General features: G+C 37.3%; 1 protein-coding gene across 1 annotated transcript in view; it reads left to right on the forward strand.

Moving 5' to 3' along the window:
• BBS9 (Bardet-Biedl syndrome 9) overlaps window positions 1–20,527 on the forward strand; it is a 308,094-nt gene that overhangs the window by 46,743 nt on the left and 240,824 nt on the right. The window contains exons 10-14 of the mRNA XM_069859823.1: window positions 10,000–10,181; window positions 13,479–13,555; window positions 16,489–16,542; window positions 18,800–18,902; window positions 19,864–19,968. Coding sequence (XP_069715924.1) covers window positions 10,000–10,181; window positions 13,479–13,555; window positions 16,489–16,542; window positions 18,800–18,902; window positions 19,864–19,968 — 521 coding nt within the window. The remainder of the gene's footprint in view (window positions 1–9,999; window positions 10,182–13,478; window positions 13,556–16,488; window positions 16,543–18,799; window positions 18,903–19,863; window positions 19,969–20,527) is intronic.

Genomic DNA, 20,527 nt, shown 5'->3' on the forward strand with positions numbered 1-20,527 from the left:
ATTTGTTTTTCATTACTAAATTGCCATTGGGTTGTCAAGGGGTGGCAGGACAATATATTACCTCTTCAAAGGTCTTCTGAAGAGGTAATGTATGTGGCTTAACATAAAATATGAATGTGTATTTCTTTTACTTTAGCAGGATTCTGATCCTGCAAAAGACATAGAAGTGCCAAATAATATGTACAATGTATACTGTGATTTATGACTAGGCTTTCTGGCAAGTTAGTTTCAGTTGGTATTTACTGTATGATATTAGGCACATGCCCATATTACCAGTTCTCCTAATTTTATTGCATGTCACTTATTTGCTTTTTCAGAAAGCCTACTTTTTATAGTCATATGGTTTTGTAAGGGTTTCAACTTACTTTAGAATAACACTTGAAATATTCCTACTCTTTCTAAAGAAAGCCTTAAAACTGGAAATTCTAACTGCTCAAGTACAAGAAGACAAGTAACTCCTCCTGTAGTATTTAAAATAAAATACTTGCTTTTAAACAAATAACACGTAGGGGTTTTTTTTGTTTGGTGTTTTTGGTGGTTTTTTTTTTTTTGCTAAGCTGCAATTTCTCTATGCCTGTTCATGTAATGACAGTAGAATTGTATCAGGTTCTGAACTCAGTCTTGGAGTTGTGCATTGAGCGGTAGGCTGGAGTTCATGGTGCCATGTCTGACAATATTCAAGATGAATTTGGTCAACACTCTCAGATGCATGGTGTGAATTTAGGGATCGTCCTATGCAGAACAGGAGTTGGACTCGATTATTCTTGTGAGTCTCTTCTGTCTCAGGACATTCTAGGATTCTATGATTCTTTGACTTGTTCTGCCCATGGAAATGCTGGACATCTGTTTGAAGGAAGTCATTGTGGACAGTCTGAAGCTGTTTATTTTGAAGGTCTCGATTTTTATGCTATTAATGTGAAAGACATTTTTTTTTCATACAAGGAGCAGCAGGTGGGATATTATGTTAAGCTATGGTGATAAGCACCAGCTAGTAATGCAATGTGCCAGAGACGCTTTTAAATAAGCAGCTTGTTCTTTTCAGGACAGGGTGAAGGGGTAATGATAAGTGTTGATAAAAGTAATAGTGTACACACTCTTTTTGACTGAAATGCTGGTGAATTTTGAATCTTGCAGGAGCATCACTGTCAAACTGAGTGGGATGTTTTTAGTTATGTAATTGTTCATTCCTTTCAGAATAAATCTGTGGTGAAGACACATCTTGTTAGCCTCTTTGTAGTCTGCAGGTAGCCTAATTTGCTTTGCGTACTGTCAAATATTAGCTTGTATGAAGCCAACAGTTAAGAATAAGCTTTGTCTAAAACAATAAACTTAGTATAGTGTAGATTTTATCTGTATAGCACCTTGCGTATCTTTATTTTTGGAAGCAGAGATGCTAGAGGCTTCTCCAGCCTGGAGCGAAATGAACTCTAACCACTGTCTTGAAGTGAGAGAAGAGATGCAGATGAAGGATAAACTTTTGAGGTCCCCCTATATTCATGATGCTGTAGCTGCTACCTTTTGGCATAGCCTTTGAGCCTTTGGAAGCTGCTGTATACCTGCCTGCCAGTGAGGGTGTCTGGCCTTGAAACAGATCTTATACTTCAGGCAAGGGAGGCGCAAGTGAAGAAATACGTACATCTTGATGTAGCTCTAAGATAGACATGTTTTGGGTGTGTCACGATTTGGTTTCAATTTCTTTCTTACTGCTAATGCTGGTGTTGTCATAAATGAAATGACAATGTAATTTCTCGTTTCCTGATATTCAGAACTCTGACTTAGGGACTGCAGTGTTAAAAGTAATCAGGTTTTCTTATAAGTCTTCACATTTGTTTTCAATTCAGGTAACACCACGAAGTATCTTAGATATAGAACTGTGGTAAAAAGAAAAGCAATGTGGAAGTTACAAACTTTTCCTTGAGTATACTGTACTTAAAAGCCCTTTATCTTTTCTTCCCTAAAGCAGGATCATATATTTATGGATGCCTGTATAATCGCTCTGAACATTCTGTTTTTATTCTACTTCGTGACAAATACTAATTTTAGCTAAAATTTGCTTTTTGTGCAGCTGGCTAATTTTTAATAAACCTTTACTGCTTTGAAATAGTTTTGATTTACAAGCCAAGAAACTAATTGGTCAATCCTTCAGATAAAAAAAAAAATTTATATGTAGTTTGTAGCATGAGCTTAGATTGTGTCTAGCCTGCCTGTGTCAGTATCTGCGTTCCATGAAGAGGATGCCGTGCATGAGAGTCTGTCTCTCTGCATGCATTGTTAAATCTTAACCTGTTTAGATTACCTTACGCTTAAGCTTTCAAGCTATTATATTAACGCTGTTTAAAAAAAACAAAACCCAAAACCAACAAACCTGTTTTAATGTGATGTGGTAGGTTTTAGCGCTGTCTTTTGTGAAGGCTGTGCTGCTTGGCTCACCCTCACAAACTGCTTTGTGCTGCCCTGCAGGTGGCAGTAGTGGTCTGGCAGAAAGGATCCCTGACCCAAACTTAATTCTGAGCAGTGTTTGGTGTTAACTTGGTAGTAAAACTAGAAAGAAATAATTTCAATTTGCTTTTTCCCCCACCCATTTTGTGGTTTGGTGGAAGATGCTCCTTTTTAGTTGGTCATTGGATAGCGTTTGGCCTTTTAGGCAAAGAGTCTCTTTCAAAGAGAAAACTACACAAGCTGAAGAGTTGTCTGAATATGCTCTACAGTAAGGTACTGGTTTGCTGTCTGCTGGTTTGCTGTGTGGTATCACCATGTAAAGGTGCTGGTGAAAATGTCTTCACTTCCAAGCAGAAAGTGCTATAAAGGCTTCAAAGCTGAGAATCCTTCAGACACTCAAAACACCCTCAGGAAGTTTGCAGATGACACCAAGCTGAGTGGTGTAGTTGCCACATTGGAAGGACAGGATGTCATCCAGAGGGACCTGGACAGGCTGGAGAAGTGGGCCTGTGAGAACCTCATGAGGTTCAGTGAGGCCAGGTGTAAGGTCCTGTACCTGGATCAGGGCAATCCCCATTTTCAATACAGGATGTGGGATGAAGTGATTAAGAGCTGCCCTGCAGAGAAGGGCTTGGGGATGCTGGTTGATGAGAAGCTAGACATGAGCTGGCAATGTGCACTCAAAGCCCAGAAGGCCAACCATATCCTGAGCTGCATCAAAAGAAGCGTGGCCAGCAGGGTGAGGGAGGTGATTCTGCCCCTCTATTCCTCTCTTGTGAGACCTCACCTGGAGTATGGTGTCCAGTTTTGGAATCCTCAACATAAGAAGGATATGGAGCTGTTGGAACAGGTCCAGAGGAGGGCTACAAGGATGATCCAAGGGCTGAAGTACCTCTTCTATGAGGACAAGCTGGGAGAATTGGGGTTGTTCAGCCTGGAGAAGAGAAGGCTCCAAGGAGACCTTATAGCAACCTTCCAGTACCTGAAGGGGCTACAAGAAAGCTGGGGAGGGACTTTTTACAAAGGCATGGTGTGATAGGATGAGGGACAATGGCTATAAAGTGGAGACGGGCAGGTTTAGACTAGACATATGGAGGAATTTCTTCACCATGAGAGTGGTGAGGCACTGGCACAGGTTGCCCAAGGAAGCTGCGGATGCACCATCTGCGGAGGTGTTCAAGGCCAGGATGGATGGGGCTTTGGGCAGCCTGGTCTGGTGGGATGTGTCCCTGCCCATAGCAGGGGGGTTGGAACTTGGTGATCCTTAAGGTCCCTTCTGGCCCAAACTATTCTACGAGTCTATGAAATTAATATTTTATTCAGTTCTGATTTGAGTGCTTATAGGAGGGGATAGTTGTTGACCTGCTCTTCCAGTCATAACTTCTAACTGCTTTTCCACTGTTTATCTAGATGTAATCACATTTCATTTCCTTCTTCCTCTAAACATGTTTTTCATAGTTTTTTTTAGACAAGATTGGTGTCTTGTGTTCTGTTAAGATCAACAATCCTAAACTGTCACACAGATGGGAAAGATGAAAAATATTTTTCTGTAAAGCAACAGCACAAATTACTGACCACTCAATGGCATTCAGCATAATTCATAATGTTAAACAATTGTAATCGAACATTATATTTAAATCACATGTTTGCAGGCCCTCTGCAGAGTATGCAGTGTGTGTTAAATACATAATATAAACAGCTTTAAAAGAATTTTAGTTTCTGAGAGCAAATAGATTGTTTGTTTTTATATTTATTAGCAGAACAGGGAATTCTTGCACATACAGGTATTACTTCTGATGTAAAATTAAACACAGATTCCTTTAATGTGGAAAGGGTTTTCAAAGGAGCCTGAGGGTGCTTTGCAGATATTCAAAACCAGTTAAAAATTGGTGGTAGCTGGCACTGAATCACACCAGCTATACTGTAAAAGTTCAGCTGAAGGTCTGATATTCCAATGTGTTTAATAAGAGGAAGATAGGCTTTCAACTTTTACTTCCATTAGTCCATGGTAGAAAATGCTTTTAGTTTATTACTCTTGATCTGTTCTTCCTTCAGCATTTTATCAAATACTTCACGTAATTGTAGTTGAAGTGAAATTGAAGTGGTAGTGAAACTTAGAATAATTCGGGGTTTCAAAAGCACTGAGCTACAAAATGCTATTGTAGTTTATGCTCTTGGATATAGTTACTTCAGAAGATGAAAGAATGAGGATAGAATTGGATTCAAAATGCTCAAGCACAATTCAGGAATAAGTTTCCTAATTTAGCAGTTTATAAATAATATATTATCAATAAGGGACTGAAAGTAGTATTGCAGAATATCTCATTTCCTAAAATGGTTGGTATGAGTAACATCAATTCAGACTACTTATGAAATTGAGGTAGAGGTTTTATGTGCTATTACATATATAAATAATTAAAGCTGTAAGTTGCGTCAATAACAACACCTTGTCTTAAGAGTTGTCAAGACTTACCTTGTATTACTCAAGTAGAACTCAGAAGTACATATTCAACTTCTAAGTCAATTGTTTGATCAATTTAGTATTACATAACTGGAAACATACAAAGCATTTTGATTTCATCAAGAATTATATTATGAGCAGTTTGTTTACTAAGAGAATACCTACAAAAAGCATATGCCATTATTATTACCCAGAATCCAATAAAAGATAGTTTTTCAAATTATTACCATATGTGTGTAGGAGTTGCTTTATACTGTAAAGTTATTTTAGATAGAAGAATAATTTGTTTCATTCTTTGAGTTCCTCACTGTTAAAGTCTCCCTTTAGATTTGCTATTACTTTGACTATTGTGTGATATATAGTAAAAAAAATAGTTTTACAATAAAAGAAATATAACAATAATTGAAATTCCAGATTGTGTGCAAAATGTGCCAAATGAAGTAATGATATTTGCAGAGATATTGTATGAGTGCAGTAGCTGTGGGGAAACTACTATAAAAGTGTTAAATATGCTCCCCTTCCCCCTGCTGTCTTTAACCACTGTCATAAAAGCTTGAGAAAATAAAGCAATCTTAACTGGCTGACAAACATTCCAACAGAGAAATTAATTTATTTTAAATTATATGCTAGAACTGGTTACCCATATTTTTCTTATTGTTTCTATTGATGTACAAATTCACAGACAGCTTTAACAAGAAAAGATTACTGAATAAGTCTTCTTAATATTTGGTTTTGTTTCATGTTGAACAATCTTCTTAAGATCCAGCAGAACAGTAACTGGGGCAAAGGAAAAGTGCCTTTTATAACGCTACTTTCTTAAACCAATGTATTGGTCTCAGAGTTAGTGCAGTCTCAAGGGATGTAGTGACAAGCAGGATAGTTGGTTGCAATGGATTTGTTTTAAGATAGAGTTTTTGAATGTGTGCTCTGTAATGCTGACATAAGCTCAGAAGTTAAGAGAAGCTTTATTTATATAGGAAAATCACCTCATTGGTTTAAGCTGATTTCATTTGATAGACTGCTTACCTGCAGATGACTGTCAGCTTAAATATATGTAGAAAGGACTGTATTTACAAACCACTTTTGAATGCATTATATTTTAGTAATATATCATCAGAGTTTTATTGCTGGCAGTCTAGCTATATTTCTTCATACCCATTTGATTTACACTCAAATGTCCTCATGAATCTTTCCTTAGCTTAACAGATTTGTAGCCTCAGAAAGGAAATTTTAAGGTGGTCCAAAGCTGGAGAATTTTAGGAATTTTCTTGTTTTCAGAGGTCGGTTTTCTTTCTCCAGTTGTGAAACAAGCTCATGATACAGTTTATCTTGTCCTCCTTTTTTTTAGCAACTTCGTTATTTGATGTAACTGCATGTGGGGCAGTGTATTTGGTAGCGTGGTCACACCTACTTCGACAGTATCCCTTTCTGGGCTGGCCCTTGGCCAGTCTGGCAGAGTTCTTTGCAAACACTTGGCAGGGTTTAAGTGGTTTGCTATCATTGTGTTATTTGCATACCTTACCAAGACTGTGTTGTGGTCTGAGTATTCGCAATAGTCTGTCTGCTCATGTTGTTTGTATACAGAAATCAGGGTTATCCCAATATATTTGTTCCATGTGCCATCTAGAATTCTGCAGATGTGTGTTGTACAGAGCTTTTTGGACATAACAAAACTAGGATGAGCAATTCTGCATGTAATTCCAACAATGGCCAAACCTGTTTCCATCATCTTCCAACAGTCCTGGAAGACTGGGGAAGTTCCACTGGACTGGAGGCTGGCTGATGTTGTGCCCATCTACAAGAAGGGTCACAGGGAGGATCCAGGGAACTACAGGCCTGTCAGTCTGACCTCAGTGCCAGGGAAAGTCATGGAGCAGGTGATCTTGAGTGCTATCATGAAGCACGTGCAAGAGAACCGGGTGATCAGGCCCAGTCAACAGGGGTTCATGAAAGGCAGGTCTTGCCAAACTAACCTGATCGCCTTCTGTGACAAAGTGACTCAACCACTGGATGAGGGAAAGGCTGTGGATGTGGTCTTCCTGGACTTCAGTAAAGCCTTTGACACAGTTTCTCACAGCATTCTGCTTGAGAAACTGTCAGCCTCTGGCCTGGACAGGCGCACACTCTCCTGGGTGGAAAATTGGTTGGATGGCAGGGCCCAGAGAGTGGTGGGAAATGGTGTGAAATCCAGCTGGAGGCCAGTGACAAGTGGGGTTCCCCAGGGCTCAGTGCTGGGTCCAGCCCTGTTCAATGTCTTTATCAATGACCTGGATGAAGGCATCGAGTGCACCCTGAGCAAGTTTGCGGACGACACTAAGCTGGGTGGAAGTGTCGATCTGCTGGAGAGTAGGGAGGCTCTGCAAAGGGATCTGAACAGGCTGGACCACTGGGCTGAGACCAATGGCATGAGGTTTAACAAGGTCAAATGCCGGGTCCTGCACTTGGGGCACAACAACCCTATGCAGTGCTACAGACTAGGAGAAGTCTGGCTGGAAAGCGGCCTGGAGGAGAGGGACCTGGGGGTGTTGGTTGACAGCGACTGAACATGAGGCAGCAGTGTGCCCAGGTGGCCAAGAAGGCCAATGGCATCTTGGCTTGTATCAGAAACGGCGTGGCCAGCAGGTCCAGGGAGGTTATTCTCCCTCTGTACTCGGCACTGGTGAGACCGCTCCTCGAGTACTGTGTTCAGTTCTGGGCCCCTCACCACAAGAAGGATGTTGAGGCTCTGGAGCGAGTCCAGAGCAGAGCAGCGAGGCTGGTGAAGGGGCTGGAGAACAGGCCTTATGAGGAACGGCTGAGAGAGCTGGGGTTGTTTAGCCTGGAGAAGAGGAGGCTGAGGGGAGACCTCATTGCTCTCTATAACTACCTGAAAGGAGGTTGTAGAGAGGAGGGTGCTGGCCTCTTCTCCCAAGTGACAGGTAATAGGACAAGAGGAAATGGCCTCAAGCTCTGCTGGGGGAGATTTAGGCTGGACATTAGGAAAAAATTTTTCACTGAAATGGTTATTGGGCACTGGCAGAGGCTGCCCAGGGAGGTGGTTGGGTCACCTTCCCTGGAGGTGTTTAAGGCACGGATGGACGGGGTGCTAAGGGGCATGGTTTAGTGTTTGATAGGAATGGTTGGACTCGATGATCCGGTGGGTCTCTTCCAACCTGGTTATTCTGTGATTCTGTGATATATTAAAAATTGTAGTGATAACTGGGAAGTTCTCTGTAGCAGTCAGGACAGTGTTCCTAGAAGAGAAGGCTGTTTCCGTTTAACCTAAGTATATGTAATAGTTAAGGGGAACAGCTTATTTTGAGTCCTCCTCTTCCCGAAGACACTTCACATTTGTGTGTTCCAACTGCAGTGAGACACTAACTGGGGATACCTGTAGTCCAAAACCACTCTTAACCAATTTCCATGTATTCAATCAGTTTATTTTGTTCACTGAGTAAAAATTACTTCTAGTAGGAAGAGAAACCTCAATTATCTGCAGCAAGTGCTTGTTTCTATAGTGCCCAGTGAGGTCTTAATTTCTGTATTCACTTACAATGTAACTGTACTGAGTTCAGATGATCTCCGTTACAGCATAGTTTTTCCAGAATATTTGATTACAGTTGTGAGACCAACACTGTGATTGTGGCCAGGTATTTTGGACTATTCAACTGGACGATCAGTTATCAAAATTAATCTGTGACACCTGTTTGCCTTCATAATTACTATTACCCTGGTAAATTCTGGAATGAGGTTTCCTAGCTGTGTGTACTGGAGTCATACTAAAAGACTACATAAGAAACCAGAGAGAATCCTGTTTTTTTTCATATAGCTGCCTGTTATTTTAATGAGGATTCTCCTAGAGGATGTTCTTGAAAGGTGTCTGTGTATGTATAGTAAAAGAATATTTATTAATTTTTCATGAATTATAGCTTGAACACTTACATCAATTAAATGTTTTACATGGGTTTAATTAGTAGGATGTTATATTAGGTTTTCTTTTCAAAATTAAGTTTTATATCTAAGAAAGCTGGTCTCTTTGCTTTATATGACAGTCGTATTTGATGCAAAGTGTGTCTGCTGTAAGATATACTAAGTATGGAATAAGAGCAAGTTATTGGCATGAATGTGTTAGCTCTTGACTGTGCGAATAAATACAACCTTTTAGTTTAATTAAGAGTAAGCATTTTAAAAATGAAAATAAAAATTCAAGTTATCATTCTCCTAACTTTTGGTGTTAACATCCATGCTAGTCTTCTGTTTTTCTGTTCAGCTCCTTTTCTGTTTAGGAATAACCTTCAAGTTAAGCAAAATGTTGGCAGTACTCCCTGTTGTCTCATAATTTGTTAAATGCTTTTGTAAATCCTGCATTTTCATGGTATGTGATCAGATAAGAAAAATGAGTGAGATTTTTGTAGGAGTAAGTTCAGTGAATTACTGTTGAGTCAGGAGAAAAGAGATTATGCTGTAGCTAATAAACCACTCATTTGTACTGATCCAGAGCAGTGTAAAGGATCTTCTGGATCCATGTGGTTTCCTTGTGGAAAGATACTGTAGGGAAGAGCCAGCCAGGGTTTGAAACCAACACAGTTGCTGCAGTAGCAACCAAAGAATAGGTTAGAGTAGCTACTGATGCCATTGAAATCCGACTGCTGTCTTCACTGTGAACATGTTCCATCTGTTTGTGATTTCCTGTAATGCATCCTTTCCCTTACTTGGTGTTCCATTTAGTGAATTCCTCTTCCTGCATACAAGCATGAGTATTTGTACTTCAAAGAACTCAAGTGACAATTTGTGGATTAAAAATGTTAGAACTGTACTGTATACTGGCTTGTTTGTTCTGATCCTTTCCTTTCCCTGTCTTGATTATATGGATTCTGAGATACTTGGGTGTTGTTTTAGTTGTCTGTCTAGTGCAGATTGATTCTTAGGTATGATTGCAGTAAGTGGGATTAATATCAATAAAGATGTCTGAATTGCTTTCTTTTGGTCAAAGAATCTCATTAAAACCACAAAATTCTACTGTATTTGTAGGTGGAACAGTAGAAGCAGCATAAAGTTGAATGTTATTGTTTCTGTGAATCTTCTCAATTTCTTAATGAGCTTTATTTTTGTTTATGCAGAGACTTGCAGGGTGTTATAGTCACTCTGAGTGATGATGGGCATCTTCAATGTTCCTACCTTGGAACTGATCCTTCAGTCTTCCAGGCTCCTAGGGTTGAGTCTAGGGAAATGAACTATGAAGAGTATGATGCTGAAATGAAAAAGCTTCAGAAAATCATCAAAGAAGCTACAATAACACAAGGTATACGTCTCCCTTCTCTGTATTCGTGTGTATTTTTAACTGACTTTCCTTTTAGCACTTTAAAATATTTTGGTTTGTTTTCATACTTTAGCCATAATTACATTTCTGTAGGAAATGTAATATTTGATAAAGTTTAGGTTTTAATAAACAAATAATACACACAGTCCTAGATTGTAAAGCCCTTGGATACAGGGTCTTTATATTGACAAAATGCTTCTTGGAATTTCCAATATATTTATGTCAGGCTGCAGATAATTGTCACTGGTGCAAGTGTCCGGAGGAAAAACTGACAGTGCATGTACTACCAAAAGGCAAGAAGGCTTAAGGAATTTCACAGCAACAGTCTGATAAATTTAGGCTTCAGAAAGAGCAAAAGTATTGCTGAATTCTGTTTTATTATTACAAGCAGTTTTTTAAGTCATGCAGTTAACAAAGAATGACTATCATAAAAGGAACTTTTCTGTTGCTTTAACTTCTTTCAAAAGCAGTTGTATTTCAAAAACATAGTGAGAGATATCAAAACCCTAATAACTGATCATGATGAGCTCTAGAATTTACACACGTTGCTAATAACTTGCATTAATTTTGATCAAATAAGGGCATATTTTTTCCTACAGAGATACTTCAAGTTTGTGTTTTTAAATAGTGTCTAACTTGCAGAGGGAATTGGAAGCATGTGATTTTACAGGAATCTATGGAAAAATCTTACACAAATAGAAACAACCAATAGTCAGCATTAAAGCATTGTAGCTTTCTGTATGAAAAAAATAAAAAAGCTCACATTTGAAATCCCTAGAAATTAAGAAATTATTTGTCTGCACTTGTGAGCATGATTCTACACAGGAAAGATTTCTGTTTTTTAATTGCATGTGATTTTGTCCATTATTGTGATAGACGACAATCAGTTTTTTAATTTTACAAATCCAGTAATTGGTTATTTAAGCATATAAATATGGATAAATTCCATCGATTTTTACCACAGCCCTTCTTTATAAGTATTTGTCAGGAAAGAAAAAATGAGCGGAAGGAGTAAATCCATTTGAAGTGAATCAACTTTTGTTTGTTATTTTCAACACATTGTGTGGAAGATCTAGAGAGAGAGAAAGGAAGCATAGCTGTCCTTTATAACTTCTGTAATAACTGTAATTGTATGATTGAGAAGTTTACTATGAATATTGTTGAACTTTTCCCATTCTCTCTTCCTATTAATTATTTTATTCCTCAGTCTTTCTAATGTGATCTAAGGTGCTACTGTGGTGTCTTCAGATGAGTTTTTATGAATGCTCTTTTTGTTCTGGAGAGATACGTTATTGATGTCTTTGGCTCTAACTGGATGTAAAACTTGTGAGAAAACCTTTTCTTACAGCAAAACATTTTACTTGTGACGAATGCCTTTCGGTACTGGATATTTTGGCTTTGTTTCATTTTGCCTTTTTTCTTTGAACTTTAGCTAAGTCTTAAGGTAACTGTTGATCATGGCGTTGAGTACAAAACACTTCTGAACATTGGTCACCATTAAGTTACTCCTAAACCTGATCTTTAAAATGAGCCATTGACTTTTCTGTCTTTTGGATTCAGGTTTGTGCAATAATAGCTTGTGTTGTTTTGAAAATAGCTACCCTCATATGGAAATACTTTTTCTTTGTTTGGTTTTGACTTCCAAACATGGAAGGTATTTAGAATTAGGTCATCATATTAAAAAAACCTTAAAGTAGTTATTTCCATAAATGTTTTGTATTTCTATCCAGTGCTGAGCATTAAACTGTTGAATTAAGATGTTCTATACATTTTGAAGAACAAGGATTTACATTATAAACTGATGAAATATTTTAAAATCTTAACTGTTCTTCTAACTTAAATTTAATATTACTTGCATCAGTCCGGATGACCTAAGTGATTAAACATAGGTGTTTTGGCTCTGTTTAATAGTAACAAAAACCTGATACTTACATAAACTTTATTTGTGATCTCTGTCCTATTTCTAATGGAAAAAATGACTGTATGACAGAAGTTGCATCATAGTTTGCTTGAAGAAGCAACCTGAAGAGAAATGGCTAAGAAAGGATAGAAAGGGAAGGTATTTTCTTATCTGCGCGAGTGGAACAGATTGTGTTGTGTGTAACTGGCACAACCAGTTGAGTGCAATTGTGGCAGTATGAAACAAGCCTAGGCTTCTTTGTTAGGTGGTTTTGGAGGAACATGTTTTGATTTTGCCTTTTTTTTCCTTGTAGTAAGGGGAGATATTTTTCTCTGAGCACAGGGAAATAAAAACTTATTTTCTGTCCTCAACAAAATCTTTTCAGTTGAAAAGATTCAACTTCTTGTTAGAAAAAGGTAATGTGCTACCTACTAGTTCTGGGTCTTTTTCAGGACCCCATAGGTATTAAAATCCTTGGAGTTTTCTCAATGTGCTCATGCTCTCAATTATTCAATTAATAGGCTAATTTCCCCTTTACATTAATTCTTTACTGCTAGTTACTTTTGGAAATATACATTTCTTCTTTGGGTTTTTCTTTTTCCAATACTTTTAGTATTTAGAAAAAAAAAGGCTTTTCAGAAAGTGTAAATGCCTTGGAGCTGGACTTCTGGACTCTTAAGAGGAGATTATGTAATTCCTCATGGCATTGTTGAAGTGCCTAACTTTTAATCCTTACAAGTTTTTTTTTTTGCGTATGTGAATTTGTATATGGTTTTATATCATGGATTTAAATGAGTTCATAGTATTCTTTGCCTTGTGTGATAGTCCTGGAAGTCATCAGATAATGTATTGTAACTAAGCCCCATATAATCTTCTGTATATAAATCTTTAATATACCTTCTTATGCAGAAGAATTTCTAAAATTATTTCAATTTTACATTATTAGGCACAGAATCTGTGTGTCTAACATTTATTACCAAATTATTTAAATGGAAGTGCCATGAGATGCATGGTGTGTATTTTGGAGATAGTTGTTTATTATGGCTATATTAATATATGCATATGATGACAAAAGTTTAAAAATTCATTGTAGTCTCTGAAGATCATGAATAGAGGTGTAAAATCTTGTTATAGAATGCATCCAAATCTAAATCCTTTTTCATACATAAATCAGAAATCCAGAATGAGATCCAGGTTTAGGTTGTCTGGAGAAATCATATAAAATTGAGAAGTTTCTTCAGTCAAAAATTATACGCATTGTTCCTTTTTTCTTTCACACTATTAGGTATAATGATGCAAACACAATGCTGTTGAAATTGTATTCTTAGAAATGTAGCTCCATGTTTGTAAAAGAAGAGCTGATTTACTTTTTCTTTCAGATATTTTGCCCAGATCTGAAAAACAGAGAGATCTGATTGTCACAGCAGAAGTTTCACCTGATTTGGATGCAGAATCTGTATGTACCCATATAAAAAGGAAATTACTTTGAAAACATTGGTTTCATACATAAGGAAATAATAATTGATCATGGATAGTGATTATTACATATTCATCTTTGTAAGACTGAACTTCTGCAGAGCCCCCAATTTTCTATCAATTAAAATGCACTATTCTTAATGATTTTAACTAGAATTATTAAAACTATTTAGTATCTTCTGTCTAGGGATGTTTAGATTCTTGACTAAACAGTCTTAAGTGAACGAGAACTTTGGATCGGGAATAACTTTGTAGTGGTGAGAATTCTTAATGGTGAATGGTTAATACTGTGGGGGAATGGTAGAAGTGTCACCCTGGGGATCTTTTAAAGATAGAATATACGAACCACTCATATGCATTTTAAGAAATAATCTTCTGGCAAGGCATTGTTCAATCACTCTGTTGTTGCAGTCTAATTAGTTTATTCATCTTGTATACATATGTAGTTTATAAAAAATAATTCAAATTAAGATTCAGCAGAGCGTAAATTATCTCTTAACACTTTTCACTTTAACATTTCAGAATGTACTCATTGCACTAGAACATTTGTAATTAGTAATTTCTGCCCACTAATGTCTGCAAAACTTATTTTCAGGCTACTTAGTGTTTAAAAGAGACAGAGATGTGCTTTATAATACTTATATATATATCTGGTATACTTATTTCAACTGTTATCATTGCTAATGCGACTTCTACTACTATTATTCTTTGATAAAAGGATCTTTTTATAATGTGTGCTAGTGTCCTGACACTTGTCTGTGTAAAAAAGGATGATGTGATATGGTGTTGGGTAGCTGCAATAATCTGCTCACAACACTTACAACTGTTAGGTCCATAGAATGCTCTAATGCTGCTGTGCTCATTCACTCAACCGTCCAGATGCAAATAGTCTGTTTCATATATAAAAATAGTCTGTTTCATATATACATCAAGCGAACCGCAGCCTTGAATATTTTATTTCCCAAGGCTGTCCATATATCTTGGTTTCCTCTGTGGTAGTCTTTCCTGGAGGTTCCTTCAGTAGCCATCTGGAAAGGAAAAGTCTGAGAAGATGCTTCATGGAGAAGTATCAGTACAGCAAATGTGGGAACAACTTTAGGGCTTTTGCCCTGTTTCGGAAACTACAGGCAGGCAGATACTACTTCTGCAGTTCTGAAAAGATTTAAGTTACAATGTGTGTGATGAAAGCAAAGAGGGTTTAAATGTATTCAGGTGGATTCGATTAGCAAGTGAAGGACCATTCCAGTTATTTAACATCTCCACCTGTGTATGGCCCTGATCCAGGAAGTTGAGCTGATTTCTGAAAGCTGAATATGATAAGGATCAATCTCTTTGCATCACTGCTGTTGCTTCAGGATCAGCCACTGGTCACCAGAGACAGTGGGCATCACAAGCCAATATGAAAGGACCTGGGGGTGTTGGTTGACAGCCGACTGAACATGAGCCAGCAGTGTGCCCACGTGGCCAAGAAGGCCAATGGCATCTTGGCTTGTATCTAAAACGGCGTGGCCAGCAGGTCCAGGGAGGTTATTCTCCCTCTGTACTCGGCACTGGTGAGACCGCTCCTCGAATCCTGTGTTCAGTTCTGGGCCCCTCACCACAAAAAGGATGTTGAGGCTCTGGAGTGAGTCCAGAGCAGAGCAACAAAGCTGGTGAAGGGGCTGGAGAACAGGCCTTATGAGGAACGGCTGAGAGAGCTGGGGTTGTTTAGCCTGGAGAAGAGGAGGCTGAGGGGAGACCTCATTGCTCTCTACAACTACCTGAAAGGAGGTTGTAGAGAGGAGGGTGCTGGCCTCTTCTCCCAAGTGACAGGTGATAGGACAAGAGGAAATGGCCTCAAGCTCTGCTGGGGGAGATTTAGGCTGGACATTAGGAAAAAATTCTTCACAGAAAGGGTCACTGGGCACTGGAACAGGCGGCCCAGGGAGGTGGTTGAGTCACCTTCCCTGGAGGTGTTTAAGGCACGGGTGGACGAGGTGCTAAGGGGCATGGTTTAGTGTTTGATAGGAATGGTTGGACTCGATGATCCGGTGGGTCTCTTCCAACCTGGTTATTCTATGATTCTATAATTCTATGAACTAAAAAAGGCACACTATGTACAAATGAAAGGAGCTTTGCAGAGGTGGACCTTATGCTGGCATGTTGAGATGAAAAGGTGGTTGGGTAGAGGACATCAGATTTTTCTTAAATTTCTCTTTTATCATGAGAAGGTATAAATTCAAGTAAATAATTTGGTATTGTAGCGGAAGCTAGGTGTTTCTTTAAAATAAAGTAGTTTAAACAAATGGGAACCTTTTCTTAAACTGTAGGGACTGACCTGTTGCAAAATGAAATATAAGCATAAAGTAAGATATTAAAATAGGTTGCAAGGTCAAGATGAATTAGATGGAATTGCCTATTGAAATAGAAATTAGCAGGAGTAACAAGATGACTGCTATAATTTTCTTTAGAAATTGAAAATATATTTCTCATTATAAGATAGTAGTATGTAATAATTGTTCAGTATATACTATGGTGTGTATACAACATATATGCAGATTGGAAGTCACATTTCCCTACTGAATAACAGAAAGCATTAACAGAATTTAAATAAATACACAGTGGAAAGTAGTGTGCCAAACAAAACAGTTTCAAATATTCATATATACATCAGAGTGTATTAGTTTCTTATAAATACAACATTCATGACCTTTTGCCATCCTTTTTACAGGCGGTTTCAGACAGAGGCATTACATTTTCAGAAGGAACCCAGAAATTTGTGTATTTTAGTCTGTCATAAGAATGATAAGTCCTTTACCATTAATTCTCTGTTTACTAAGTTGGTGGTACGAAAGTAGTATTGCATTCATTGTACTCACTCATTCATGTGTTATATTGAATTTACTCTGTTTTTGTCTCTGTTTTTCTTCACAGCAAGCCATTGACAGTGAGGTGAAAGCAGAGGCAGTACCATCAGTCACAGTAAAGGTACTGTGTCAGATAGCAGCATTCAAATACTAGTGGCAAATTTTAACAAACTTGTCACTTTCTGGGAATTTCTTATGAAAATAAGTAAAATTTGAAATGTAATATCTACTTATTTCTGTTTTTCCTTAGTATGATGAGGTGTCATTCTAGCAAGTCTGCTGAATCAGAAAATGATTTGAGTTTTATTTTTGTATAGTCATACCGAGAAGCACACACAAAACCATTATTAGGATGCAATTAAATTATTTTTGAGTTATAAGTATAATTTTTCCAACATTTTTCAAAGGGAATACACTAAAATGTGGATTTTGTTCCCTTCAGCTGCCTTTTTAGTTGTCAATAAACAAAACTAGACTTTCTTTTGTCAGAATACTTTCATAGCTTTTGCTAGTGAAAAAAATGCTAGAAAAATCTAATTTGAAATTTAACATCGTTGTTGTCCTCTGAGAGTTGTTTCAGTGTTGGGAAAACCCGATTTCCGCCCCCCCCCACCTACTCATTTTTGCTGTTTTAAGGCCGATGGCAAACACTGTTTAAAATGAGCATGGAAGACTATAATTCTGCATTCTGTTTTCTTGTTTATTCATCTTACGCCTTTTAATGAGGCAATAGTAGCAACTGTAGGAATTACCATGCATTCAGATTTTTCCAGTATGTTTTTCCTTTGGTAAGTTCATTTATCTGATCTTCATATGTCTGCATTCTAATTAATTGCACTTGATGGAAAAATCCTTTTAATTAATGGATTCAGCTCTTAAATATATAAGCATTGGTTCTTATAAAAGTAAGAAATAGTTGTACATTATAGTTGCATATGACTCCTGTCAGACTAATTTGAAGTTAACCGCTGATTTTTTACAAGCGGATAACAATTTTGATAAATTTTAAAATTATTTTCTTGAACTGCACAACCACAACCAGTATTTTTTGCCAAGTAGGTAGTACCAATGAATATTACTTGACCGTTGTAATGATGGTTGTTGTATACAAAAATTCTGCAGGCAGTGCATTGTGCTCTAAAAAATACTTCCTGAATTTCTGACACTTTTTAATATAAAAACTTAATTTTTAGGTTTAATTTTGCAGCAATGACAGGACTGTCAGAGAAGTTTTAAGAAAATTAGGTACTTTCCACAAAAGTTTCTGGATAGGAGGATTTTTACTTTGTTTTTTTGTATGCAGCAGAAAGGCAAATATAATTGAGAAATGCACTGAAGTAGCATTTGGAAGTGACTTTAAATGTCACTTTCTTGATTACAAATTCTGAAGTGTGCATTTTCATGTGTGCATGTTTTTAGCTCATTTAATTACCATAAGATCTGTAAGGCTATTGGTTCCATCCAATTGCTCATTTTATTGGGATTCTGGTTTCAGAAATTGGTGCAAAGTTTACCTGATGTATGTACAGAGGTAGATGTGATCCTTCCTTGCTAGCATTTATGGTGATGGATGATCTGAGGGCCTGTTTGCAGCACAGATTTATGATTAAAGCAAAATAAATTGTTATTTCTGTTAAAACAGGCAAACTTTGTTAACACTTGAGTTGTTTTATAACTAAAGTATTTTCCTAAACTGATTTAACCTGGCTGTAGTGAGCTCCTTGATAGACCAGCAATACAAACCAGATGATAATAAACAGCAGGTATGGTGTCTGTATATGCAGACCACATTCAGATCTCCATCATCACTATACTTTCATTTTAGTTCTGAATTAAGGCCATTCTTTAGTTATGTGTTGGTTTTACAGAGAAATAACTGCCTACAGTAGAAACAACCAGGGCCACTCCAAGTTTATTGCTAGATTAACTCTCTAGAGTTGTAGTTGTAGTATCCTGTATATTGAATTTTAAAGTTTGTTTGCAATGAAAAGTCACAGCTAAATTGACAATGGAGTTATTCAAAAGACTATGCATCGCTCACTGCAGTTAATGGAAATAATTTCGTTGATTAGCTTTGTCACCTAAGAGGCAACATTTTATTTTAATTTACATTAGAACAAATGCACAACCCATGCAAAATATTAACATTTTAATTAACACTTCAGGATTAGTTTATCTTATACTATGTAGTATATATTACAAAGAACATGAGGAATCCTCTCAGTTTTTTTTGTAGCCTTTCAAGTTATTGTGTTCTGTTGTTGCTGAAGAGCTATTTGCAGGTTTTCCATGTATTTTTTCTGGTTACGTTTGTTTTCTGCTATGCATAGATTAATTTATTGCTTCCTTTAAATACTTCTGTATGTCACTTGATTTAGATAACAATACAGAGCAGAGTGACTGCACGGAAACCAAACCTGGCAGTATGCGTACAAGCTCCATTAGCGGTGACCTGCGACCAGTTCGTCTTTGATGATTTAGGTAAATTTTTATAGTACCATTACAGCTATGGTATCATATTACTTTTTCTGAGTATGTTTGAAAGGTATAGCCCAGCCTCCACTGAGTGCATTGTTGCAGATATACTGCACTTAAAGCAATTACAAGTTTGCCTTGCCTGAACTCCGCAGCTTCTGGATACGGCTTGGTGGAGGAAGACGAGGTAGAAAGGAATGGAGTTGCTTCCTTGATTACAATATGATGCATGGCAGGTGAGAAGAGGCAGGGTGGCAGATTCATGATGGAGAAAAAAAAAAAATTGGTTGTTCTATGGTACTTTTGCTGGGGCATTTTGTTTTGCTGGAAATTCTATCTATGTAGAAATGATACTGCAGAGCTAAAAGCAGGGACAGAAAGCTTGTTTACCAGTGGACAGCATATCCTTCCAACTTAGCATCAGCTGTTTGGTGATTCTAGCCTTTTTCCCCACTCTGTTGATAAGGCAGCAGATGGGATTGCCTTGGAGATTAAATGGAGCTGAAGACCAGAGCAGTGTGTGTTGCCTGCCTCAGTTGTGACTGCTGACTTCTTGTGCTCCAAAATGTACAGTAATGTTCTCTATTGAAATGGGTTTACTCAGGCAGCTGTCATCTCAAAGGACAGTTTTTATGTTTTCTCAACAAGTGACAGGAGAAAAAGGCTAATAGATTTGTAGAATACTAAAACCACAGCGTAAATCTGCATTTGTTTTTATATTCTGTGCTTGGTGTGCTCAGTTGTTTTGTTGATTATACTTCAAGATAGTTATAAGTTGGAGAGACTGGTTTGCCTTTTACAAGCTATGGATTTTTTTATAAAAGCATTTGAAGAAACAAGTGATTTGATAGAGGTGAATTGATGGAAACAGTTATAATTAAGTTGAATGTTTCACAAAAGTGCTAGAAAATATATTGGTCTCATTTGGATGCTCCTATTCATTGATTTAATTTTGTATTGTTTCTAGAACCAGATTCATCTGAAACCGTGGACCTGTCTGTCTTTTTGAAGGGAAATTGTTTGCCGTCAGAACTGGAAGGAAATTGTTTTGTTTCATATGATATAGCAACAGGTAAGCCACTGGTGGTTTCAAATTGATTTGCCTTTTTTGACATCTCTCTCTTTACATGTTTCTTATAAATATTCTTTTGAAATACGTTGAAGGCAGTAGTAATTAAAGAAATAATGTGTATCACAATCTAGTCTTCAGTTTTGGTTAGTATTTTATGTAGCATTGTTATGTAATTGGTCTTAAAATGGTTAAATCATATGCTAATGGTTTGGGAAACAGCTGTCCAAGCTTTCCCACCCTGTCCTATCAATGCCCTTCTGTTCTGTTCTTTAACAGACCACATCTTAGAGTGAGAAGTTAATTATGTCTATGACTATTCAGCCTTCTGAGCTGCCAACAAATGTGACAATCGCTGCCTCCCAAAGAGGAGGAGATTTGAATAAGCATTGGGAGTGATTATTTCTCACTTCCCTTCTAACAACTGAACATAGTTTCTATTCCTTTGGGTTAGTTTATTTTTTTAGAATAAGTTAGTTGTTCAGTTTTATAATGCCCTAAGGACCTTAGTAATAGAATATGTAAATTTACTCTGTTATCCATAACTTAGGACTGATTAGCT

This window comes from Phaenicophaeus curvirostris, chromosome 6 (assembly GCF_032191515.1).
Source record: "Phaenicophaeus curvirostris isolate KB17595 chromosome 6, BPBGC_Pcur_1.0, whole genome shotgun sequence".
NCBI classification, from domain to species: Eukaryota; Metazoa; Chordata; class Aves; order Cuculiformes; family Cuculidae; genus Phaenicophaeus; species Phaenicophaeus curvirostris.